A 23015-nucleotide genomic window follows, 5' to 3' on the forward strand; every position below is an offset into this window, starting at 1 on the left:
TAATATAAACTAATGGAATATAATGTAATGTTATATCATGTAATATAATATAAACTAATAGAATATAATGTAATGTTATATGATGTAATATAATATGATGTAATATAATATAAACTAATGGAATATAATGTAATTTTATATCATATAATATAAACGAACATAATGTAATATAATATAATATATAATATAATAGATATTAGATCAGAATGAGATTTACTAAAAAGGAGGTTCCCTCTTTATTCTTTATTCTCAGTGGCTGTGCTTATGTTGTGTGGTCTCCTCTAAATTGATGCAATGGCATTATCATGACCACTAGAGGGCAGTGTCCTACCATCACCCCACATGTTGCAATGTATCTTGAATGTAGTTGCCATACCTGTCACTAACCACAAGATGGCACCAAAGCAATGAAAGCCAAAACCTCAAGAGCCATGCAAATAATACTGGTGGAATTCTTTTCATTTGGACAACAGGGGTTTGTCACGGCAGACATTTTGGTTCATCACACTAGGTAACCACAGGTGCAATCCTTTCTGCAGTGCACTTCTCTATGTGGTGTATTCTGCTTCATCTGATGGATTTTTAAATCAGTAATCGCACCTGTAATTTACCTGCTAGTCCATAAAATCTATCTAAAGGATTAGTTTATAAAAAAGTAAAGATTGCACGACAAAATGACACAGAAGTAACAGTAAATTTGACAAAGAGAAACCAAAAGTCCATTTTACATGTTTTTATTAAAGTTGCATAAAAGTGTAACAAAATTGGGCAAAAACAAGACCTGTTGTTGATATTGCTACATTTGTTTGTTTGTTTGATCTAATCATTGTCCAAAAAAATGCCACCACTCCTTCAATCCACATGGTTTAGCCTCAATGATAATAATCAGTGTATAGATATATAATTTTTTTTTTTTTTTGCAATTTTCCCCAACAGTAAAAAAACAGACCTTAATAACAGTCTAAGAAGGTATAATCCAAACCTGGATTTAGAAATGAAAATCCATTCAAACTGAGAGGATTGAGCTCACGTGGTTACGATCCGACCAATCACAATGTCTCTGCAGACGGCGCTGGATTTGGAGGTGCCACCAGGAAAGTGAAACATGCAACCACACCAACGTTGATCTGAATGGATTTCTGTTCAGATGTATGTTAATCCAAGGCCCGGCATCAAGGAGTGTCACAATAGAAACAGACCAGTATTCAATGTAAATGTAAAGAACATTGGTTTTTATCTAAACAAAATCACCGTATCAAGGCCTAAGTATTAAACACACACTTCTACAAAAAGAAACACCAGAATCTCATTTTGTTTTTCAAAAAAAAACAGAGAGAGAAGGAGCGACTGAAGATCTGAGATTCTCCACGTGCCGCACTTCTAGTCAGCAACACACGTTTGTGTTTTTTCAAAATGAATGTCTCCCGTTTATTTGGTTTGTGTAACATAAATAATACCTAAGGCAACATCTGTTTTTCAAAAAAAGAAACAAAAATGAAAGAAAGGATAGAAGGGGAGGGGGGGACAGAGGGATGAAAATGGATGGAAGGAGGAGAGAGGGGACACAAGAGAAATAAGAGGTTTTTGTGTGTGTGTGTGTGTGTGTGTGCGTGCGTGCGTGCGTGCGTGTGTGGGTGCTGAGAGAGAAAGAGGCAGACAGCAGATGTCTGCTGTCACTGCAGGTGTTAGCAATGGGTAACGGTGAATGTCACCAGTCCTCCTATTGGCCGCTGGGCTTCGGTCTCCACTCTGATTGGCTCAGGATGGGAAACAGATGGCTTATTCTATTGGCAGTTGCGGCATGGAAACGCAGATCTGGTGTCAGCTAAGGACCACTCGCTCTCCAACTCCTGTCCTTTTACTCTGCACTCAGTGTTTGTGTGTGTTCACATCTGTGTAAGAGGCAGCTGTGTTTGTTAATGCGTCTCCTCTGCCCCCAAGGGTGGCCTGTGTGTGTCTGTGTGAGTGCATGGGGAAGAAAAACAGAAGAAAAGAGGGATGAATGCATTCAGACGGCTTCAAATTCCAAACAGCGGCCTCCATTGCTCCTCTTCCCACATCTTGTTGGTGGCTCCACTGATGTGACAGGTGGACAAAAAGGCTCCGCAAAAGACACGTGACCGCTCCAACGTGACGTCCGCCCAACACAAAACAATGCGGTGGACTATATGATTTCTTAGAAGAAGGTGGGGGGGCAGTGAGAAACAGAGAGAGGAGGGGAGGGGTCATTAGGAAAAAAGAGAGAAAAAAACACAAGGCAGCTTTGTTTCAGGTCCCCCTGTCGGACTGTCAGTGTGAGCGTGTGTGCAACAAAAAAAAATAAAACAGGAACCAGTCCTCTTAGTTCTGATTAGTCGTACAGAGCAGCAGAATATACAGGCCAGGAAAAACCCCTTACATGAATGTTGCTGTACATTATGTAGCAACACACACACACACGTAGTATTTTAACACACAGACGTACACGTGTATGTGCAGGCCTCACACACACTAGGCTTCTAAATCGCCACCTTTGTACAGACCTACGGATCTAAGGAAACAATTTGAAATCTAGTCAAACACGCCCAACCCAAAAGAATCTACTCCTAAAAAGACTTATTTTTAGATGACCACCGCAGCCAACCAGTGACTTTCTTTTGGGTTCACCCATCGTTCCCAGGATCAAATTGGCCTCTTCGCTGGACTAAAAATACACCGTACAATACTCCTTGTGGTCAGAGGTTCAGATTTTCCTCCCGAAATGACATAGTGCAGTTTATTCAACAGACACACACGAAAAAAAAAAAGTCTTTAAATGCACCACTGTAGCAAATGCCTTTGATTCAAGGTGGAAAATGAGCTGTACTGACCCCACAGAAGTTAAAACCTACAGTCAAGTGAATATTAGCTCCACGCCCTCACAATGAAAAAGAAAGCAGCGTAAGAATTAGGGTTGGTGGCTGGATCGTATTCAACTTTCAAATCTCTTACATTAAAATAAGGGAATCTCATTAGTTGAGACGATTGGCTGCTTCCTCCTTTGAACCCTCATCCTCCTCCATCGTTCAGCCATCCGCTCGTTTCTTGGCTGCTGTCAACTCTGGCTCTTTCCACTCTCGGCCGCTCCACTCCCAGTAATTATGGGATTCTTCTCGGCTCCCCTCCTCTTTCTCCTCCGACAGATGGAGGAGCTGGATGAGGGAGAGGCAAAGCCAAATAAAGGGTGAAGAAGGAAAGGAGAGCTCCTTGTATCCTATCCGATGAATTTGATTGTTGTCGTCTGCCGATCAATTCTGAGCTCTTTCTTTCTTTGCTGATGGTATTTTAAGGAGGAAGTTCATCAAGTAAGCAGGGGATGTCAGAACATTTTGAAATAAAAGTGACTAATGGGACTGGATCCAGGCAACAAGAGAGAAGAGGATGAGATGAAGAGGGGAAAAAATCAAGACTGGGGTTTAGAACAGAGGGCCTAACGACAAGAGGAAAAAAAGACATCCTCAATGGAAGAAAATTGACGTTAGAATACAAAAAGAATGGGGAGCGATAGAAAGACGAGAGGTGAGGGCTGATGTGGAAGCTGGAGGATGCCGGGGAGGAAGATGGACGCCATCATTTCTTCTGTGGCGTTGAGAGCTTCTGCATCCCTCGGATCTTGTCCAGCAGCTCTGTGACGAAGTCCTACGGGGGACAGGAGGGACAAAGCTCATGAGTCAGAAACTAAAACATAGATTTTGTCGCAGAAAGACAGAAGGAAAGAAGAGAGATTTGTTACCTCAGTAGGTTTAAAACAGTCAACCAGCAAGTCCTGTAAAACAAAGAGACAGTATGAAATGATGCTTTCAGACATTCACTGGAGTCTGGACATTTTCCTGAAAGTTTCTGGAGGGGTTGTATGTCCTGACAATGAACCATTTGAGAAAATGAGGCCGGTGTTGATGTGCTGTAAACAAAAATGTGTGATTTCTGAAGTGGAATTTATGGATCATATCCTGTCTCCTGCATATTCTATCCAGGCACCGCCCCTCACCCGAATGTTCCCCCCTTTTTTTACATGTCTGACCCAGACATATGTAAAAGGTACACACAAATTGGGTCTGGACATTTTCGGAGTTCACGTCTATATATGTATGTAAGCATGTCCTACCTTGACCCTGGCTGCCCGCTCAATGTCACTGGGCATATCCAGCAGCTCGTCCACATCTATCTCCAGCTCTGGGATGGCCTCCTCCTGAAACGGGAAGAGGAGAAGACACGTGAGCGCATGTAGAGAAAACAAACAGACAGTGGTTGGTTAACACGGTTCCTGAGAAATCAAAAGCGAGGGTTCTCCGTAAGAAGCTCCTTCACGGAAAGAAAGTCTCCTCATCCGCTCTATTCTTAGCCCCTGTGTTTATGTTATGTGGTCGCCTGCAAATAGATCAGCACTGGCATGTCTGTCTATGACGTGTTACACTGGCTGGTGTATGTCCTTCTGTGAACACTAGAGGGCGGTGTCCTACCCCCAGATGTTGTACAGAACATTACAGAGGAGACAAAGACAGGCAGGTAGACCTTCATCTGTCACTAACAAGGAATATTCATCAAGGACACGGAGAAAAGATCAAACTTTGTTCATATAGAACCTTATAGAGGTGTTACAAGGGATTGGTAAAACACAGGATGTAAAGAATGAGTTACAAACATTCAGATTGAGAATAAAAAGGACAACAATAAAAGAGAGTTAAGGCAATAAAATAGATAATCAGCACTAGAACTGATGTAAAACATTATAGAAGATTTATAATAATGATAAAATATAAACCTAAATAATAAAACCATTAAATTATAAGACACTAAATAAAAGCCAGACTGAATAGGTGGGTTTTTAATTCATGTTTGAAAATAACAAGCCAAATACAATATATATCTGGTTAGTGCAAAAATGAGCTGAATATAATAATATGAAAATGCCTGGTCTGCACAAAGAAAGAAACCTTCATTCCACCTTGTGTAGCCAATGTGAAGCAGCAGGTTAGCTTAGCATATTGACATAAGACTGGCGGATGCAGCTGGCTAGCTTGGCTCTGTCAAAATGTACAAACAGCCAATTGTGGTGGTTGGAAGGGTGGTACTGATATTTCCAGCCACTGGTGCTTGTTTTTGACACCAGGTGAATATATATATATATATATATATATATATATATATATATATATATATATATATATATATATTGCTGGTTGTCTACTGTCTCAGGTGAAAGCGTGCTCTAAAGGGGAAAATCTGCTCAGTTCTATCATCACACGTTTTTAGAGCTGGGCAGAAAATAAGACGATAAGTTGAGCCTTTCAAAGTTCTTGTGTAATTCCCATTCAAGCAGCAAAAGCCACAGCAAATGAAGAAAAAAGACTTAACATTCAAGCCAAGCAATTATTGTGACTAATAAGATGACTCCTTATATAAAAGCTTATTGAATTGATACTGTTTATTAAAGTGATCACTGAAATATGCTGATACTCATTTCTTTCTTTCTTTATGCCTCTTTCCTTCCTTCCTCCTCCTCAGACCTTCTCTTCATGCGATCAGTTCTTTGTCTGATTAATCTGTTGCCGTATTAAAAGTGGTTTAATAGTCTGCCACACGTTCTCCATTTCTCCAGCCGTCTCACACACACACACTAGCTCAGTGTGTTCCATCAAAGCGCTTCACCACTGGCAACAACACACACACACACTTGTACAAACACTCATTTACCCCTCTTCTGCAGCTCAACCGCTCCCCTATATTCATGTCATTCTCTTGGAATCTCTCTCTCGCTCTCGTCCTCCCCCTTGGTTAGAGTAGCCCACACCAGCTGTCTCTGCACCTGCCCGACTGCCCCCTACTCCATCACACACGCTCTCTCTATCTCAAAGTCATGTAGCCTCACAGACAGCATGCTGTGTGTGCACATTTGTGTGTCACATAAACCAAATGGTAGCTTTTTTTTTGTCGTGAACTCACTCGGCATCACACACATTGCCGCTGTTATACACACCTGACTCTCACACACACACTAGGATTAAAGAATTCTAAAATGATCTTTAATAAGTCTGAGCTGGTGTGTGTGTGTGTGTGTGTGTGTGTGTGTGTGTGTGTGTGTGTGTGTGTTATAAGGATTTAATTCAGAGCAGGACAGTCTGTATGTGTGAGATAGAGACTGGAGGTGACAGACAGACTTACTGTCAGCAGATTAAAACACACACAGAGACGTTGATCTACTGTTAGAAGCCAGACAGACAAAAATGTGCAAAAACATACACACAAAAGATGAGTTAGACTTTTCAGCAACATTGGGACAAAAACGACACACACAAAAAGGTGAACTACACCGAAACACACACATGCTTACGCTGCAGACATATTGAAGCTATCTGATTTACACAGTCTCACACAAAGACTGATCAGCAGAACATGTGGGCTCTATGTGCTGCTACATGATAGAAAGAAAGAAAGACTTCCAGTGATGGCGTCTATATATATATATATATATATATATATATATATATAGATGGAAAAAATTTGATTTGCTGAAATGTCCACAATCAATCAGGAGCAGAAAAGAAATAAAAGAGAAATACCAACTTGGCTCTATATCATTTTAATTGCTCTTCAATGTACTGGAAAGAATAAGTGATACTAGTTTAATGCGGCTTACGTGAAAGTGAGTTGAGACTCAAATCTGCAGGGGGGGGAAGGGAACGCCAAGAGGAAGGAAGGTAAGAGGCTAAGAAGCATGTTGAGAAGAGGGAGCAGCTGAGTGAAGCTGCGCAAAAGAGTGAGGGAGAGGAGGGAGGGATGTTGAAAAAGGCCGGAAGACAAGCTTCAGAGAGGAGACACAAAGAAAGCGGGGAATCACTGGGGAGGATTTCCAAAACAAAGATGGACTTACTGAACTAGTCTGGAGTCTGGAGGGGGTTTTCACTGTTGGCCACAGATGTGACCCAGACTAAAAGACAGCTACCAGTCACTTCCTAACACTGCAGGCGTCTAAACAAAGCAGTACACACAGCGATCTGGAAGTAACAGATTTGCTCCACTGCAAATCTTTGTGGCGATCATACAAAACACATCTGCATCTCTGTTTAGGTGTTTGACATATGATACTGCAGCAGCTGCAGTGCAGTAACATGTTTAACACCACCGTCCACCACCCCCTCGGTGCTAGGAACCTTTCGAGGAACTCTTTGTGTTTCCACCTCAGGTACCAGGGTCAAAAGATCCGGGGAAATCTTTTTTACCCCTTAAAAAAATCCCTGCTCTGGGGTTGTACTATAAGTAAGTACCCAGAACATTTGGGGTGGGGCTAGCAGCACTAAAAATACCTGATTGGTTGAGTACTCAAGCATTTTATTTCTGCTTATGCAGTTGTTTCTATTGTTCTTCAATGCATCATCATGATTGAGTCGTTAAAGAAAGTCGGGGCACTTTGCTGATATTGAGAGGGAATTGGAAACTGTGGTCCTGTAATGATAAAGGTTATGAATAGCCTCATTATTGCTGTATAGTGTTCTGCATTACCGCCTCCTGGTGGACAGGAGTTAAACAGTTTGCTGGAACCGTGGTTTACCTAATCTCCCCTGGTCTTTAGAGCGTGGTGGAAACACAGGTGAACAACAGTCTGCAAGAAAAAATGCTCCTGGGACTAAAAGTTCTGGAGAGCGCCAACAATACTCCCATTGCGGATGCATCGTCCATCTTTATATACAGTCTGTGAACAGGCACACAGACTCATTGTTTTGTGGTCTTTAAAAGTTTAATTACACCCCTCCAGACGGTTCACACACCATCATCACCACCACTACTGTGAGAGACACGATGTCTCTGCCTGCAGAACAGAGCACAACGAGATGTGACAGTATGAGAGCGGGGTGAGTGAGTGTGTGTATGTGTGTGTGTGTGTGTGTGTAGGTCATAGTACTATTCCTCTCTCAGGGAGCTGTGTCGTGGCTGCAGGCTTGGGCAGATCAAATGGTAGATAGAGCACCGGAAAAACATAAGCTACATACACAAGTAGGTCAGGGCCCTTGTGTTACAACAAAAAGTCCCCTTAATCACTGCTACTGTAAATATCTCTGCAGAGGGAACTGATGAGACGGAGAGATGCAGGAGGGAAGTTTGGTCAAAGAATGTACTCGTTAAAAGACTGAGTCACGCGTCAACAGCTTTATTTTAACCTGACTTGACTTCAGTTTGACTGATCTCAGATCTGATTCAAAATGCAACATTGTGACTGTGAGTTGCAGATTTGTGTCCATAAAGAGCTGAGAAAAATGTAATGCAATTACAAGCAGTGCGGAATGAAAGAAGCAAACGTTAGAGTACAAAGAGGAAATTCTCTACAGTTACTAAATGCTATTAGGAACATCAGTGCATATCAACACAACCATATTACATGTAATAAGATGGGAGGAAGCCAATTTCACAGTAGGAGCTCTGTGTGTAAGTAGGTCACAGAGGCCACCTACAAGGATTACACAGCATGGATTCCAGTGGTAACACACTACATTACCAATTCCTATGATAGGATCAGTGGAAACTGTGTGGAAACTTATAAGCGTTAAAGAAACGACAGCAGTGTAGACGAAAAATAATTAAAAAGTAAGGAATCGCCAAGAGGCTCAAGTTTGAACGATGAACAGCCACTTTTGCTTTCCTGCTGCCTCAGTAACACACCGGGATAAAAATAGTCGGACTTCAGGGTGGCCATTTGCCCGCGCTGCTACAAAGACGAAAACAATGTTCTAGCTGCGTGGACTGTTTGGAGAAAAGAGGAGAGGGGGAAGAAGGAAGCTGAAGACAGAGGGAAGTGATGATGGCTAGGGGCAGACAGGATGGAGGAAGGAGGAAGAGGTAGGGAAAAGTGGGCCACGTGTCGCCGAACAATGTCGCCATTCACTCCGGCTTCCTTCTGCGCAAGTTTGTTTTGACTCGTCTGGCAAAGTGATAATTTATGCACCAGACTCCTTTCTACTCCATTTGCTCCTCCTTTGTGCTTCACTTGTTCATGCTTTGCCATTTTATTGCACAGTGGTGGTGGAGAAACATGGGGAATACAGACGGCGAGAGAGGAAATGTTAACGTGTGAGCTGCACGTTACACATTTTACAACATCACCATAGCTGTAGCGGGACTCTGTTTAAAGCCCAAGCGGGAAAGTGTTTTTGCTGAGTGTTTAATTTGTGTGTGTGTGCTCCATTAAAACTATCACCCTAGGCCGATTGATTTTTGCACAGCAACAAATTATATACCTGTAACAAAGACAAATGCAATTGTGTGCAGGCTATGTGTGCACAAGCATTGCTGTGATTGTTGTTTCCTGAGCTGAGAGAAAACACAGGACGGGTGCTGAGATCATTGCATCAACTTCGATCAAATGGCCAAATGCTAAAGCCAATGTTTGAAACCAGAACAGCTGGTCGTCTACCTCTTTCTACTGTTGAACATCTTTAGTGGATTTAATGCATCGAAACTTTAATCATCAGTGTTTGATGGTCCATATCGAAAGGCCTGAGTGATAAATCGTTCAGCACTTTGTCAATACTTAAAGTGCAGCTATTGAAATCTGTAATTGTGAAAAAGGATTATCGGTGCAACAAAGATGTAGAGATTATTCACTGAGATGTGCTGAACGACAGATGTGAGGGTGAGACAAAATATAAAAGGCGAGTACAGACATAGATAGACTCATGACCACAGAAGAACCAAACATGCAGAAAGAACAGAATATCTTGATAAAATATTTGGAAGATGACCAGGTCTGACAAGGATGTGAACACATAATAGCGGAGCAGTTTTTTGATAAAACTTTCATAAAATCCGACATAAATGTGTAAACTATAGAGATACTGCTTAAGGTCGCGGAGAGGCTAGAGCCAGTCCCAGCAGACACTGGGCCAGAGACGGAGTGCACCCTGGACAGTATTGCAGGCCTGACATACAGAGACATTATCGTTGCTTTCTATTCTAGTTGGCAGTCCGTCCTCTGAAAACTATCACATCTTTAAATGCATGTGCAGGCCTGCATGTCAAACAAACACTGATTGAGCAAGGCAGGATGTGCAACAGAACTGGAGTTGAGCCGACACCAAACATATGACTAAAACAGATGGGAGACATTTAAGCAATCTGTTAATTAATTGCTAAACTTGAGTCTAATGTGGTTATAGCTGCAAGCAAGTCCTTTGCAAACCTATGTTCAAGACAATATGAAATAATTTCACCTTTTATAATAAGTTGAACTTACAATATGTCACTTAGACCCATAGGGGTCTATCAATTAAAGCAATAACAAAATTCTTGATTAGATGACGTCATGACGAAGCGTGGGATAGCTACATGACACCATTCAGGCGCATATCATGTTCACTGATAACTGATGGATAAAGTTTTATTGACCTTATGCAACAGACGGCAATGAATAATTGTGATCCATCACAAGTGACCATACAAACAGAGGAAGGATAAAATTGCTAATTGGCTAACAGTGTGTTTTTCCTTCACCGTGTGCCGTTTCTCCGCAAAGACGAAAAACGTCCTGTTACTTGAATAACATTTCTCTGGGTTTGATTGTTGGAAACATTTTGGATAATGTCAGTACACAAGTCAATAAAATAAATAAACTAGGTCTAGTTTCTGTTATGTATCATATCTTTTAGTGGCCAATTCTAAAATGAAGTTTAAAGGTGAAAAGTTGCTTGCAAGTCATCTCCAAGTGGTTAATCATGAAACCCTTGTGACTGATCTGGTAATTTGGTTGACTGTCATCTGATCAACACACACAGTGGAAAATAGTGGAAAAATACTGGGCTTGAACCTGCTTCCTGTCAGGCTTCCCCCTCTGTCTCTTTATCGTCTTGTCTGCTTTGATACGCTCCCTCCCCGGCTCAATGTGCTGCTTGTATAAATCCCCCTCAGTGCCTCTGTAATCGGCCAGTTCATAGCGTTTAGACCACCTTGCCTTGGGCGTGATAGCACTTACGACAAAAGGAGAGAGAGAATTTATGAGTGAGGGAGACACAGAGGGGTCACCAGGGGTGTAAGGATTAGGGATGCTTTGTGTCAGTCATCGCCTGCTGCTTTCCACCCCCTTATCTTGCTTGGTCTCACACACAGATGCAGGCGGTTGGTTATCAGGAATCTGGAGTGTCCTGCCAGCATCCTTTATCATGCTCACATCTCTCACAGCAGTTTTAGGTGACAAAAACATATTTGTGAGATGTGTGACACCGAGAAAACGCAGATTTATACAAGTCTCATCTTGTTTTCTTAAGCACTGAAGGGGTTAAAGCACCAGCTCACCCAGCCACTTCCTGTGTGGGCACGTGACCTTGGGAGATAACGGGGGGGGGTTGAAGGTATCTGTGGGAAGGGGCGGGCAGAGTTTGTGTGAGTTGTAGAGTTAACAGAACCACTTTAAGAGGACAGAGTGATATGACTCTTTGTGCCATCGTGTGCATGTGTTTACATGCACATGCACAATTAATCTAAGTGGTGACTGGCTGCTGTAATGAATATGTGGCCTCACACACAACCGTGAACCATAAACGACAATCCATAATCAATACAATTGTGTGTGTGTGTGTGTGTGTGTGTGTGTGTGCGTGTGTGTGTGCGTGCGTGCGTGTGTGTGTGCATGCGTGCGTGTGAGATCTTCATCTCTATTGAAGTCTAATCAGCTGGATGTACTTCCTCCCAGGAAGAATATGACTTCCTGTTTTGTATCGTGTGAAATGAATGAGAAAATGTCACAAACGTAACATTCTGTGTCAAACCTCTTGTAAGCACTTGCTTCTTAGTATTATTCAAACAACATGTGCCCATCGGTTCCTACATCCTACCCCCGTGTCCATCTGTTTTGGCTCTGCAGCCCTGTCAGCCTTCCTGTTATCTCACTACAGATAACATGCAAACAGCTCTGTCCTGTAAAGTAAAAAAGAAGCACAGCCTCAAGAGTCTGTGTGTGTGCTGTTGTGTACCAGTGCTGTGTGGGTTGTTTCAGACGTATTGCAGGAGAACGCCAAACAAAATAGGCTCCAAGAACAGAGGACGTATCTTTATATGATGCCAGGAAACATTCATCACTATAATTAGACTGCAGGCACAGTAGTTTCGGTTGTTCTTACAGTGCAATTTGGTGACACTAGCATGTAGCATAGTAATAGATTATTAGTAAAGGAGGGAATGACAGAGCCTCTGGTGCTGTTGTTCTGTTACTCGTTCATTGTTTGGCCCAAGTTTTTCCTCTAGAACAAATAACCTGTGGAGTGAAAATGAGCAAAAATGTGTTCTGCGTAATCGGCTACACAAAAGCAACTGATATATCCTGCCCCCTCCCATCGGCCCTCTCGCCAAAACACATGAACGTGCACGGTCTGAGAACTGCTGGAAGATGACTTTGCCACGACTCTGTCACTATCTTTGGCTATTGTCTCGGCTTTAGCTGCGTACGTCTCTCCGGCTGAAGACTCTGGTCAAGGACAGTAAGAGCAGGGGCAGGCAGGTTGCTTAGTGACAGACAGATACGCCAGCCAATGATTTAATTTGGAGTGGCCACACACAGATTTTTTCTTTTTTCAGAAGAAGAATTTATCTGGGCGTAAAGAGGATTTTCTAAAATAAGATAGAAAGTGTTTTAGGAACTACAGAGAGATGTCAAATGTCTGCAGACGACCTGGAGATAATTAATCAATTAAAATTCAAGGCAGATTCTGACACTAACGGGTTTTTCTGCTAAAACTGTCAGTTATTCAAGTTTAATCATCAATCACGCACACACACACACAGATACACTAACACACACACTAACACACACAATCGCCCTAACTTCAAAATCTGTTTGTGGAGTTAAAACATGGAATGTCACCCAACCTTGACCCTTCCCCGAAAAGCTGCCCGGAGTCATAGCTGTCCCGCTGCACGGTTGAATGATTCACACATCAGCTTGTTTGGTCTGACTCAACGGTTCAGTGGTTTCTGTGTGTTGACTGGACATGTCTGTGCCGCAGCCGCTCCGGACACGCACACACGCGTGCTCGCACACACACACACTTGTTGGTCCCTCAGGGTCACAACCGGCCCTGGGAAGACAACTGCCAATGCTGCCAGGGCTGGAGCTCCGCCGCTGTGTCACGCTCACCATCTCCTACATGAATGCAACTATTTGTCTCTGCTGATGCTTAGTTTCACCCAGCAGCCTTTCCATTCAACTGTCAAGCAAGCTTCACAACAAAGATCTAGCAGTAGAAATCAATAACTGTTTGCTGTTCTTGAACACATTACAGCAGCAGTAATGTAACCTGTGTCACCACTCAGTGGCAGATTGGCAGTGACACATTTCATTTGTGATTTCTTGAGATCTGAGGAAACAAATGGTTGAGACTGAAATAGCAACCACAGGCTAAACGGACCTACCAAGAGTAAAAACCGAAGTGTAAAGACCTCCCAGTGCCAACCGTGATCTTAGAGCCCAAACCTTTCAGCCAACACCCCAATAAATAACCATGCCACCGTACTGCGACCTCCATTAACCCAAAGATGTGAGCAAGTTCACTAAAATTCACCGACATGTTGCAATGTTTCCTCTGGTGCTGTAAATTCACCTGCTGCAACTGTTGCTGTTGTGTTCTCTTCAGGGGTCACATGGAGAGACTGATGATGATCCCCATGTTTTTATCTGAAATTCAACTAGTATGTTTCAGCTTTGGAGCAATCCTGGCTAAAATGTGATCTTGATCATTGTTTCTAAATTGAATTTGGCTCTTGGAACTCATCTCCAAGATATTTTCAGGCCCATTGTCTTTTATAATGCTGTGAAAATGATTTTTGATCAGAGAAAAGAAGATATGGATGTGTGTGTGAGTGATGTGTTGGGTATACTGGGAGAAATAGCCTGGAGTGTTTAAACAAACTCATTTTTCCTTCTTCTCCTTTAATCAATTACTAATTATCATAAGAGCAACAATCAATCATAAAATAAGAAAGAAACACACAGACAGAAGAGAGCGGAAGACCACACACACACACACTATGGCTGTATATTCCAATATATTGATACTGTAAAATGTAATATATTTCTATTTTCCTAATTCAAATTCCTGGAATTCCTCTGAGTCCTCTACAAGGCCCCTCTCGGAGCCAGGGGAGTCATTACCACTACAATTGGACTGAAAGAAGAGATTACGTGCAGATTAAAAAAAGAAGGCATACAAACAAGGATTACAGCAGATTATCATTATGTCACTCTTGGCGACATTCATTAGTTCATTTGCCACGCCATTCTCTGGGTGACTTAATTCTTTGTTGTGACAGTTTGGAGTACGAGTAGACTATTCAGGATTTTTTTTCCCATCAGTTTAAATCCAAACTTTTCACATCAGTCATCATCACCTCTGACACAGTGAACACTGGGGATATTTTGGGAAATCTAATAAATCCATGCTTTAGTTTGTTTCTATCTTCAGTCAATCAGCTCCTGCTTTACAGAAACAACTCACATATGTATGAACAGCAATCCCTGGAAGAAACTTTACCTTTCCTGAATAAACCCTGATTTCTGTTTTACTATTCTTCCACTTTCCTTCAAAGTATTTATTTCTCCACCCAAAAACAAACCAACAACTTAAGCGTGTCAACTGAAATTTTTATTTTTCCGTCATTAATACGGGTCATCTTAACTAATCCATTAGAACAGTTTAAAGTGGCTGCTGTCATTTCTTCTTAAAGTCATCACATGTATTAATTCTTCATATTTTAATTATTTAACACGTGTTGACATGTTCAGTTTCATAATCATCCTGAGTGTGAGACCAAGTCTCCTCCTGTTGAATCAGCAACCTGTAATCATTCCTGCCAATCACACTTCACCCAAATATGGTCAGTTGTTGCTTCCTACTCAGAAACTACACATACAGCATAGCGGGTGTAGCAAATAATAAAAAAGATTTGATATTAAAGATGTGAAATAATATATTAATGATTAGATGAAAGAGCAGCATTTCTATTTATGATCTGCAACTGAGCTGGCGTTTGTAGATTCTGAATGATCTGACAGGTCACATTATTCCTCCATCTATTTGTCTGTCAGGCTGCCAGCTGTCTGTCCATCTGTCCACACCTCTCTCATCCACCCATCCATCTCTCCACACAGCCGTGCCATTTCAACCAGAGCAGTTTTCATAGCGGCACAAGAATCCTTCCACATGACATCCTGCACGCTGTAGATACCACGGAAGCTTAAGTTAGGTTACCCGCCGTGGTGACATCGTGGAGAATACACCAGGACAACATGGCACTGCCCTGCTCTAACCTGGCGACCTCTTCGGTCAGTGGCTGTCTGCCTGGCTGACAGGGACATCAGGTCAGGGAGTCACTGGCAAAGCAGACTGTACTACTACTGGATAAAAGCTACAGCTATTCAATATTAGAAATCACATCCTCAGCCTGTCATCATTGTCATCAACAGGAAAGTTATCCAATGCTCTGTCTCTTATTGTTGTATAATAAACACGCAACATAATCGAACACTGAAATCTGCTTTCCTGCAATTATAGAGAAACTGGCGTCTGCTCTTAATGCACCTCCTGGGACTAAAATACCCTCCCCAGTGAATGTGTTACCTCACTCTACCTGCAGGCAGTTGGCATAACTTACAAAGAGACTGTGTTGATAATGACTCCGTACCAACGTACTATTCCAACTGCTACCAACTGTAGTCACTACCGATTAATATCAGGACAATGACTTAGCTTGTTTTCATTGTTTTGATATGGTTTTAACATGGAGAATGAGCGTGCATCACCAACACACTCACATTCATAGCTCATTTCAAAAGGCTGTTTAGCAACAACACCCTCGAGCCAAACTGCCACACTATTATGGCCTGTTTACTTTAAAAAGCATCTTCGTGTGTGAGCTTTCACAAAACCGCTAAAGACGGTCCTAAAACGCATTATGACTAAAAAGCTATTTAATTAAGTACATGTCCACACCCATTCAAACTAATGAGCATTCAATATGTTCATAAGAGTAAATAAACAATATTCAGTCTGCTAATTATACACAGAATAACAAATTCTGCAGAAGAGTATGAATGGATAACACCCTTTCTTCTTTATGACCATTCTCATTCAAACAAGCTGCTGTCTACCATTAGATTCACCGGGAGCAGCTCAGTTTCTTTATCTATCTCCAGACACGCCCTGCACCACATGTGAGCTTTACGGTAAAATGGTTTTGTTAAAGACTGCATTGTTTAAACCCTTCGCTTGGCAGGGGGCCTGATCTGTGTGACAGAGGGTGGAATGACAAGCTCATCGAGCTTAGCTAGTACTGAAACATAATACCGACGGGTTTACAAGGTAGGAGGGTGTCAGGCAATCAGAATGTACTGTGCTGTCAGGGTCATGCTGGCCGACACATGACAGTGATTGTGGGAGACAACAGACAACAAATGTAGAGTATATGCACATGAATTCATCAACTAAATGCATTAAACAAGAAAAGATGAAGATGTTTTTAAATATCCTGCTCTTCTCAGCTCACTTTTCCCCATAGATGCCATGTATTACATTCTCTAATCCTGATATTAACCAAACCTCAACCTTACGTTTAAACAATCAAACATGAACATTTGAACAACTTTTTAAAAGTGACTGGCAGCCAGCATGCTGTCTACATAAAGACCTGTGAGAGTGTGTTCGTGTGATCAACAGGTGTGAGTGGGGCAAATGGTGTTTTGAGGGAAAGTTAATATTGTTAATTTGTCTATGTTCACTCCTTTCTCACAAACTTCCTGTGACACGATCCATAAACATTCAACTGAATGACTCACATCCCTCGTTCTCCCTCTCTCTCTCTCCAGCCCTCTCTCTCTGTGTTCTTCGCTTCCTTCCGAACTTACTCACACACTGACCAAAAAAAAGAAATGCTCAGTCTCCCTCACTCACAACATTCTTGGCCGTCTTTCTCCTCTAACTTTATTCACTCACCGCTCTAAAAACACTCACATGGTCCGTCAGTAGGTCAGACTACAGTACATGCTGAGTCACCCCTCCATCAAACAGGAAGACAACTATGCATGTGTAGGACCACATGTCAGCTATTAACGTGTGTGTGTTTGTGGTGCGGGGGGGGGGGTTGCAAAGACACACTGGAGTCTTTCACTCCCGCTGTGTAACAACCACTCTTTGTAGTCACCCTCTTACTGAGTGAAACGGGGTACTACTGATTGGTATTCAGACCTTGAAGTGCAAGGTTTAAACACATGTTGCATGCCTCCTGTGTTTCTGTGTGTGCCTCAGTGAAGGAGGCCGACTTACTTTTCAGCTATGAAATTACAGCTGCGGCCACAGTCAGGCTTCCCCCCAACTCATTTCTTTCTGACTGCCTTGTAGAGCCACACAACTACAGGATGCATCGCTGATTTAGCTGTTTGTTGTTGGAGACGACATAGACTTATGAACTAAATATGGCCAGAAGAGCATTTACTGTTCATTAAGTGTGTCTGTGTTGTAAAGAGTATGTGCTGAATAATGGACAGGGTATTTACATTTCCTGTGTAGTCCTATATGGATTTATTGAAGGATACAGATGCCTTTCCTTAATTTCATTTATGTGTTTTAATGTAGAATTTTCTATATTAATGAAATATTATATATTTTACCAACAGGCATATTGATTGCTTTATTTGGACTGCATGTGTTGACTATATATGCACTAGTATTTGTTCCTCTTTCATTGTGGACTCTGTTCTTTGCCTTTGTTAACTTCAGGTGTTTTAGAATATTTCAATGAGGAATAGATATCAGCAATAACCGTGGACACATGTTACTAAAACACTCTCTCCCTCTCTGACATCTCTTCCTCCAGCTACATTTTCCTTCCCCCCTGTTTTTTTCCCTTCACTTCCTCCGTTCATTGCATTCCTGCTCACCAATTCTGCCTCTGTTCTCCCTCGTATCCCCATCTCTCTCTCTCTGTGTGTGTGTGTGTGTGTGTGTGTGTGTGTGTGTGTGTGTGTGTGTGTGTGTGTGTGTGTGTGTGTGTGTGTGTGTGTGTGTGTGTATGTGTGTGTGTGTGTGTGGGGGGCCACGTAGGAACCTGGAGTTTCGGGATTGGTCCGCCCACTTGCTCCACCGTTAACTATGCAGCTACTGGTTAGTTCCAGTGCACCAGAGCCGAAAACAAAGCAAGCTGGGAAAAAAAAAAGGTCTTAAATGATTAATAAAATGTCAAAAGCCCAGTTACCATGGAAATGGAACCAAGCCTGGAGTGAAACTTAATAATATTACTAGAAACAGAGTCAAGGAATTGATGAGTGTAAGCCCCACTTTCCTGTTCCCTAGAGTGCACTCAAACTTACTCAGCACCTCATGCACAAAGCCGGTAATAGAGCGGCGGGCCCTATAACAACAGAGTACGTGTATATACAACTTATCTATGAGGAAACACTCCCGGATTTTGTTATGTGACACTTAACACTTTAAAATCCTGACATTTCCTGCCTCTTAAGTGTTTATATTTCTTAAATTAATACAGTTTAACAGCTAAACTGTGAGATGGAAGGGGTATTTTGGGATTTGGAGACTCTGTTGCAGCAATTCCGAAAATTGTATCAGGTGAATTTGGGATGAAGGTTGCGTCAGAAACCCCTTGGAGTTCACTGGGGTAATTTCTCATTTTCAGTAAATACGCCATTGTTGTTATCGCTCATGAATAAGTAGAAAAATGAGCTGCTATGACTTTGAGTTCTTTTGAATCAAGGCTTTTCCGTTTGCCGCTGCTTCTATGAAGTCATATCTGAGGCTTGTTGTTCATTTGTACTTGGCACAATTATTTTTTACCTTCTAAAGCCTGAAAGACAAGTTCTCTTATGTAATCATAAGAAAAGTAAAACAATATTTTTGGTTCATGATGAGACGGTGGTGAGACAAATTATAATATGGCAGTATATAGAAAATTAGAAATAGATAATTAATGGGAAACACCGCTTAGACAAGTAGCCCCCTATTAACTGCAGCACAACTGGAGTGTTTCCTATACAAAGCAAATGCCACATTAACATCAACTGCAGGCATTTATTAAGCTTCTGCTAATATTATAACTGTCTGGCTCTAATTATAATGCAGAGTAAAACAGGGGCTTTTCGGAAATAATGCAATTTCTCTCAGCTTTGTATCTTGAAATGGACACAGCCCTTTTTATTCCACTTCACGGTTAACCAACATAAACATTTAACCAGCCTTGTTGCCATGGAATCATATGAAGGCTCGGCTCCTCACTTTTAACCATAGCAGCTCTGACTGATAGGCTGACTAAGTGGCTATGTGGATGAATACATCACAAGCAGAAATGCCCAGCTTGTAGCATGTTTAAAGGGATTTAAAGGGGAAAATAGCTCATTATGAATTCCCTGTTGAACCAAGTCCATTCCGGTGTTAAACTGTTGAAACGTGCATCCACAAAAGGAGAGAGAGAAAAGGGGAGGCTGGTAGATTGGAAATAATGATAATGTGGATTACAGCGAGTCAGATCCTAAGGAGACATGGAAAGAGAAAGGGAGAGATGAAGCAAGAAGTGCGCTCCTTGTCTTTGTTGGTGAACAGGGTTGTCCCAGTTCCTGCTCTGCTCCCTGACCGGCTGAAGCTGCCTCTCTGGTTACACTGTTTGGTAGCACGTGCTCCACATTTCCCCGTCTAAATGAGCCCAATGTGTCTCCATCAGTGAACCGACTGTAAGTTAATCTCTTTGTTGTCTAACAGCCTCGGCGGGGATGGGATACGGACAATGAAAAGGGGCGAACTACAGTGGACGAACGCCAAAAATAGGAGGAGTAGGAAGGATGTGGGTCCCAAAAATGTGAAATAAATCATTAAATTTACTCTCATGCTAATGCGTCTATAAATCAGCAGAGAAGCAGGACTCATAATACACCATCAGTGCATTAAAGCATGCATGAGTGGAATGATGGATGGGTGAAAGTATGAATGAGTGACAAGGTGGAGGAGAAAGAGAAACATTTGTCCTTGAAATTCAAAATGACACCCAATGGATTCAAATAATATCGAAAATGATTTGTCAAAATTTCATAGTACTGCAAAGATTTTCTCAATCACATATCTTTTTTTTTTTTTTTGACTCAAGGCAGATTTGTTGCATTACTGGCGGACAATCAAAGCACCCCAATTTGAAAATCCTCTGCAGGCCATTTAATCACCTCTGCTGGCACTTGAGCCTCTAGCATATCCCTGCCACTTTATTATCCACATCTCACGGGATATCCCACACGCTGCCATAAAAGCCCTCAATGCAAGTGGGAAAGAAACTTGGCAGAGACAAACGTAGGATAGACGACTTTATCTGTTTTTCTTCCACCACATGATAAGAGAGGTTAACCATTTTTAGACTTTGCTGCAAAATGTACCCTATTCATTCACTGTGGCCTGGGATAATGTATGATGAGAGTTTAGTTACAGTTTGTAGGAACATCCCAAAGTACAACTGCTTTACTCTGTAGCTACAAAACTTGACTTCTTCAAGTTAGAAAAAATGGTGTGATTGCTCCTCTTCCTCTTCTCTACCTTAGCCTACAAGGAATTCTCCAAACCTGTTAAGTCGTTGTATTCTTCACACTAGGAATAGAATGTGGGTCAATGCCAGCTCAGTGGAGTTGACATGAGCTTACCAACTACTGACGCCAGCAGTTACACCACAGCTGCCGCCAGGTTACATTAGCACTGCACGGCTCTAACGTGTGCCACCCTGACCACCTGACCCCCCCCCCCGACCAGATGTGTGAATGCATCTGTATAACTACCTCTACCAAGAAGCTAATGTTTTCAACCATGTCCTTTAGTTTGTTTGTCAGCAGGAGTACACAAAAACTACTGAACAAATTTCCACAGACGAGCTGGGAGGATGGGACATGAGGACTAATTTGGGGATCTTGATGAAAATAATCAGGCATATTTGTGCAATTTGGTGCCGCTTGATTGAATGTAAATGAACTGTTGGGCCTTGGCCAAAGTATGCACTCTACTGAGTACCATTGTTGGTTGGTTTGTTTGTTAGTCTGCAGGATTATGCAAAAACAACTCAATTCATGTCCATGAAACTTGGTAGGAGGATGGGACATGGGCCAAGAAAGAACCCATTAAATTATGGCATGGATCCCTTTCTTTGACACTGCAATCTTAATTTACAAAATTCAGATATTTAGAGGATATCTATGCATGTGTAATTTGCGACAGATGAAAACAAAATCACATGATCTTAGAGTTAACGTCACTTCCTGCCGCTACCTGCTGCACCTGGTTGCTCCACCTCTTGCCTGAATAATGCGGAGAGTTTGTTGCTGTTGTGAACGCATCTGTGCAGAAAACCACCTCCTGCATTGTGCATGTGTGAAAGGCAAACTGGGTAAACCCTGTAGCCATTCTCTGTATTTTACCCGAAGGTCGTGTCTGAAAATGGCTTCACTCAGCTTTAAACTTTGAAAGTTTGCAAGTAGGAGACAAGAAAGGTAGGAGGGGGTAACAAGGTATTTCTTTACTCGTCTACATTAGATTATTATTAATATTGCATGAGATGCATTTACAGGTGTGCTTTAAATCAACGCCGGCCAATCCGGGGAGGGATCAGGGGCTGTCCATTTCATGATCAGGGCTATAAATGTGCATATGCTACATTTAGCCAACCTGTGGGTGGATGAGTAAAGTTCGACCCCAGAGCTTCACACATGGTTTGATCACTTCTGGTTCGTGCTTGTTTCCCATCATGCCCCCGCCTGCACCACCACGTGTACTTGTAAATGGCCCACATACTCTACATGCTACACAAGAAGCGAAGCTAGGCCAGCAGCGACAAAAGGGCCCTTTAATGTGTCTTTGTCAACAGTTGGGACACAAAGAGGAGCTGATGGAGACACTCCACCACCACCAGAGTCCTATTACTTAACAGAGCCGCCGGATCGATGGCTTCGATCGGTTTTGCATATGGGGTTATTGTTAGAGGGGGTCTTTACCTCACAGTCGTACAGGTCCGTTAGCTGGTCGATGATCCACTCCTCCAGGTTGAGCCTCTTCCTCAGCTCCTTGCGGTCGTATTTGACGGTAACGCGTCCCTGCTTCCGAACAGGCGTCTCCGGCTCCTCCGTGGTGCCGGCCGGCGTCTGGAAGTACACCCGGGGCTGAGGGCTCGTCTCCGGGCTGGTTACGGCGGCCATGGTCGCTCGTTTTTCCAGAGGTGGTTGTGGTGGTAGGAGGAGAGGGAGGGGGGTGAGTGGGAGAGAAGAACCGGGGAGGTGTGGAAAGAGGCGAGAAAAGAAGAAGAAGAAGAAGATCTGTCCGGCTGGAAACAAAAACAAGAATAACGCTCAAAAAACAAACAAATCCCGACCGGTGGACGTGTGACTGGAAATGTCCCCCTGAAGAAACAAGCGCTGGAATCTAATGCTTTTTCTTGTCCGGGGAAAAAGACATAAAAATGGAGAGAACGACGAGTGGAGCCGGCTTATTGTTCTATTTCCAGCAGGCAAACTCCGCTTATATAAAAAGCCTCAACTCCTCTCTGAGTACAAAGAGAAAATCTCCCTCTCTCCCTCTCTCTCTCTCTCTCTCTCTCTCTCTCTCTCCCCCTCTCTGTCTCCCTCTCTCTCTCTCCCTGTCTGTCTCCCTCTCTCTCTTTCTCGGCGCGTGCATGCGTGCTCTCTCCCACTGGTCTCGAGCACGAGGACAATATGCGGAAACAAACTTCAAATGATGAGTCTATAGAAAGAAAAACAAATCAATCCCCAATCCCCTCCTTTCAGAAACCATTCACATGTCAACACCCCCCCCCCCCCCCCTCCACACACACACACACACACACACACACACACTATTCTCTCAACTTTCAGATTTGCCCCCCCTCCCCACCCCTACAGTTCCCTTTTCATATTAGAACAAGCAGCAGAAGATGCTCTACACTAGAGGTGTGACAACACATTGATGCAGCGATATCTATGAATCAATGGATATGAT

The 23015-nt window shown here is 42.5% G+C and overlaps 2 protein-coding genes across 5 annotated transcripts in view; one reads left to right on the forward strand and one right to left on the reverse strand.

Moving 5' to 3' along the window:
• The window catches only part of zdhhc21 (zinc finger DHHC-type palmitoyltransferase 21), a 40752-nt gene that overhangs the window by 6109 nt on the left and 11628 nt on the right, over positions 1 to 23015 (forward strand). The gene's annotated exons all lie outside the window — the stretch shown is intronic.
• ppp1r14bb (protein phosphatase 1, regulatory (inhibitor) subunit 14Bb) lies at positions 719 to 22636 on the reverse strand. The gene is made up of 4 exons (XM_020095596.2): positions 22019 to 22636; positions 4124 to 4207; positions 3752 to 3784; positions 719 to 3657 (listed from the first exon to the last, which is right to left on the reverse strand). The coding sequence occupies exons 1-4, from the start codon at positions 22217 to 22219 to the stop codon at positions 3589 to 3591; spliced, it is 387 nt and encodes a 128-aa protein (XP_019951155.1). The 5' UTR covers positions 22220 to 22636; the 3' UTR covers positions 719 to 3588.

Source organism: Paralichthys olivaceus, chromosome 22 (assembly GCF_024713975.1).
Source record: "Paralichthys olivaceus isolate ysfri-2021 chromosome 22, ASM2471397v2, whole genome shotgun sequence".
Taxonomy (NCBI): Eukaryota; Metazoa; Chordata; class Actinopteri; order Pleuronectiformes; family Paralichthyidae; genus Paralichthys; species Paralichthys olivaceus.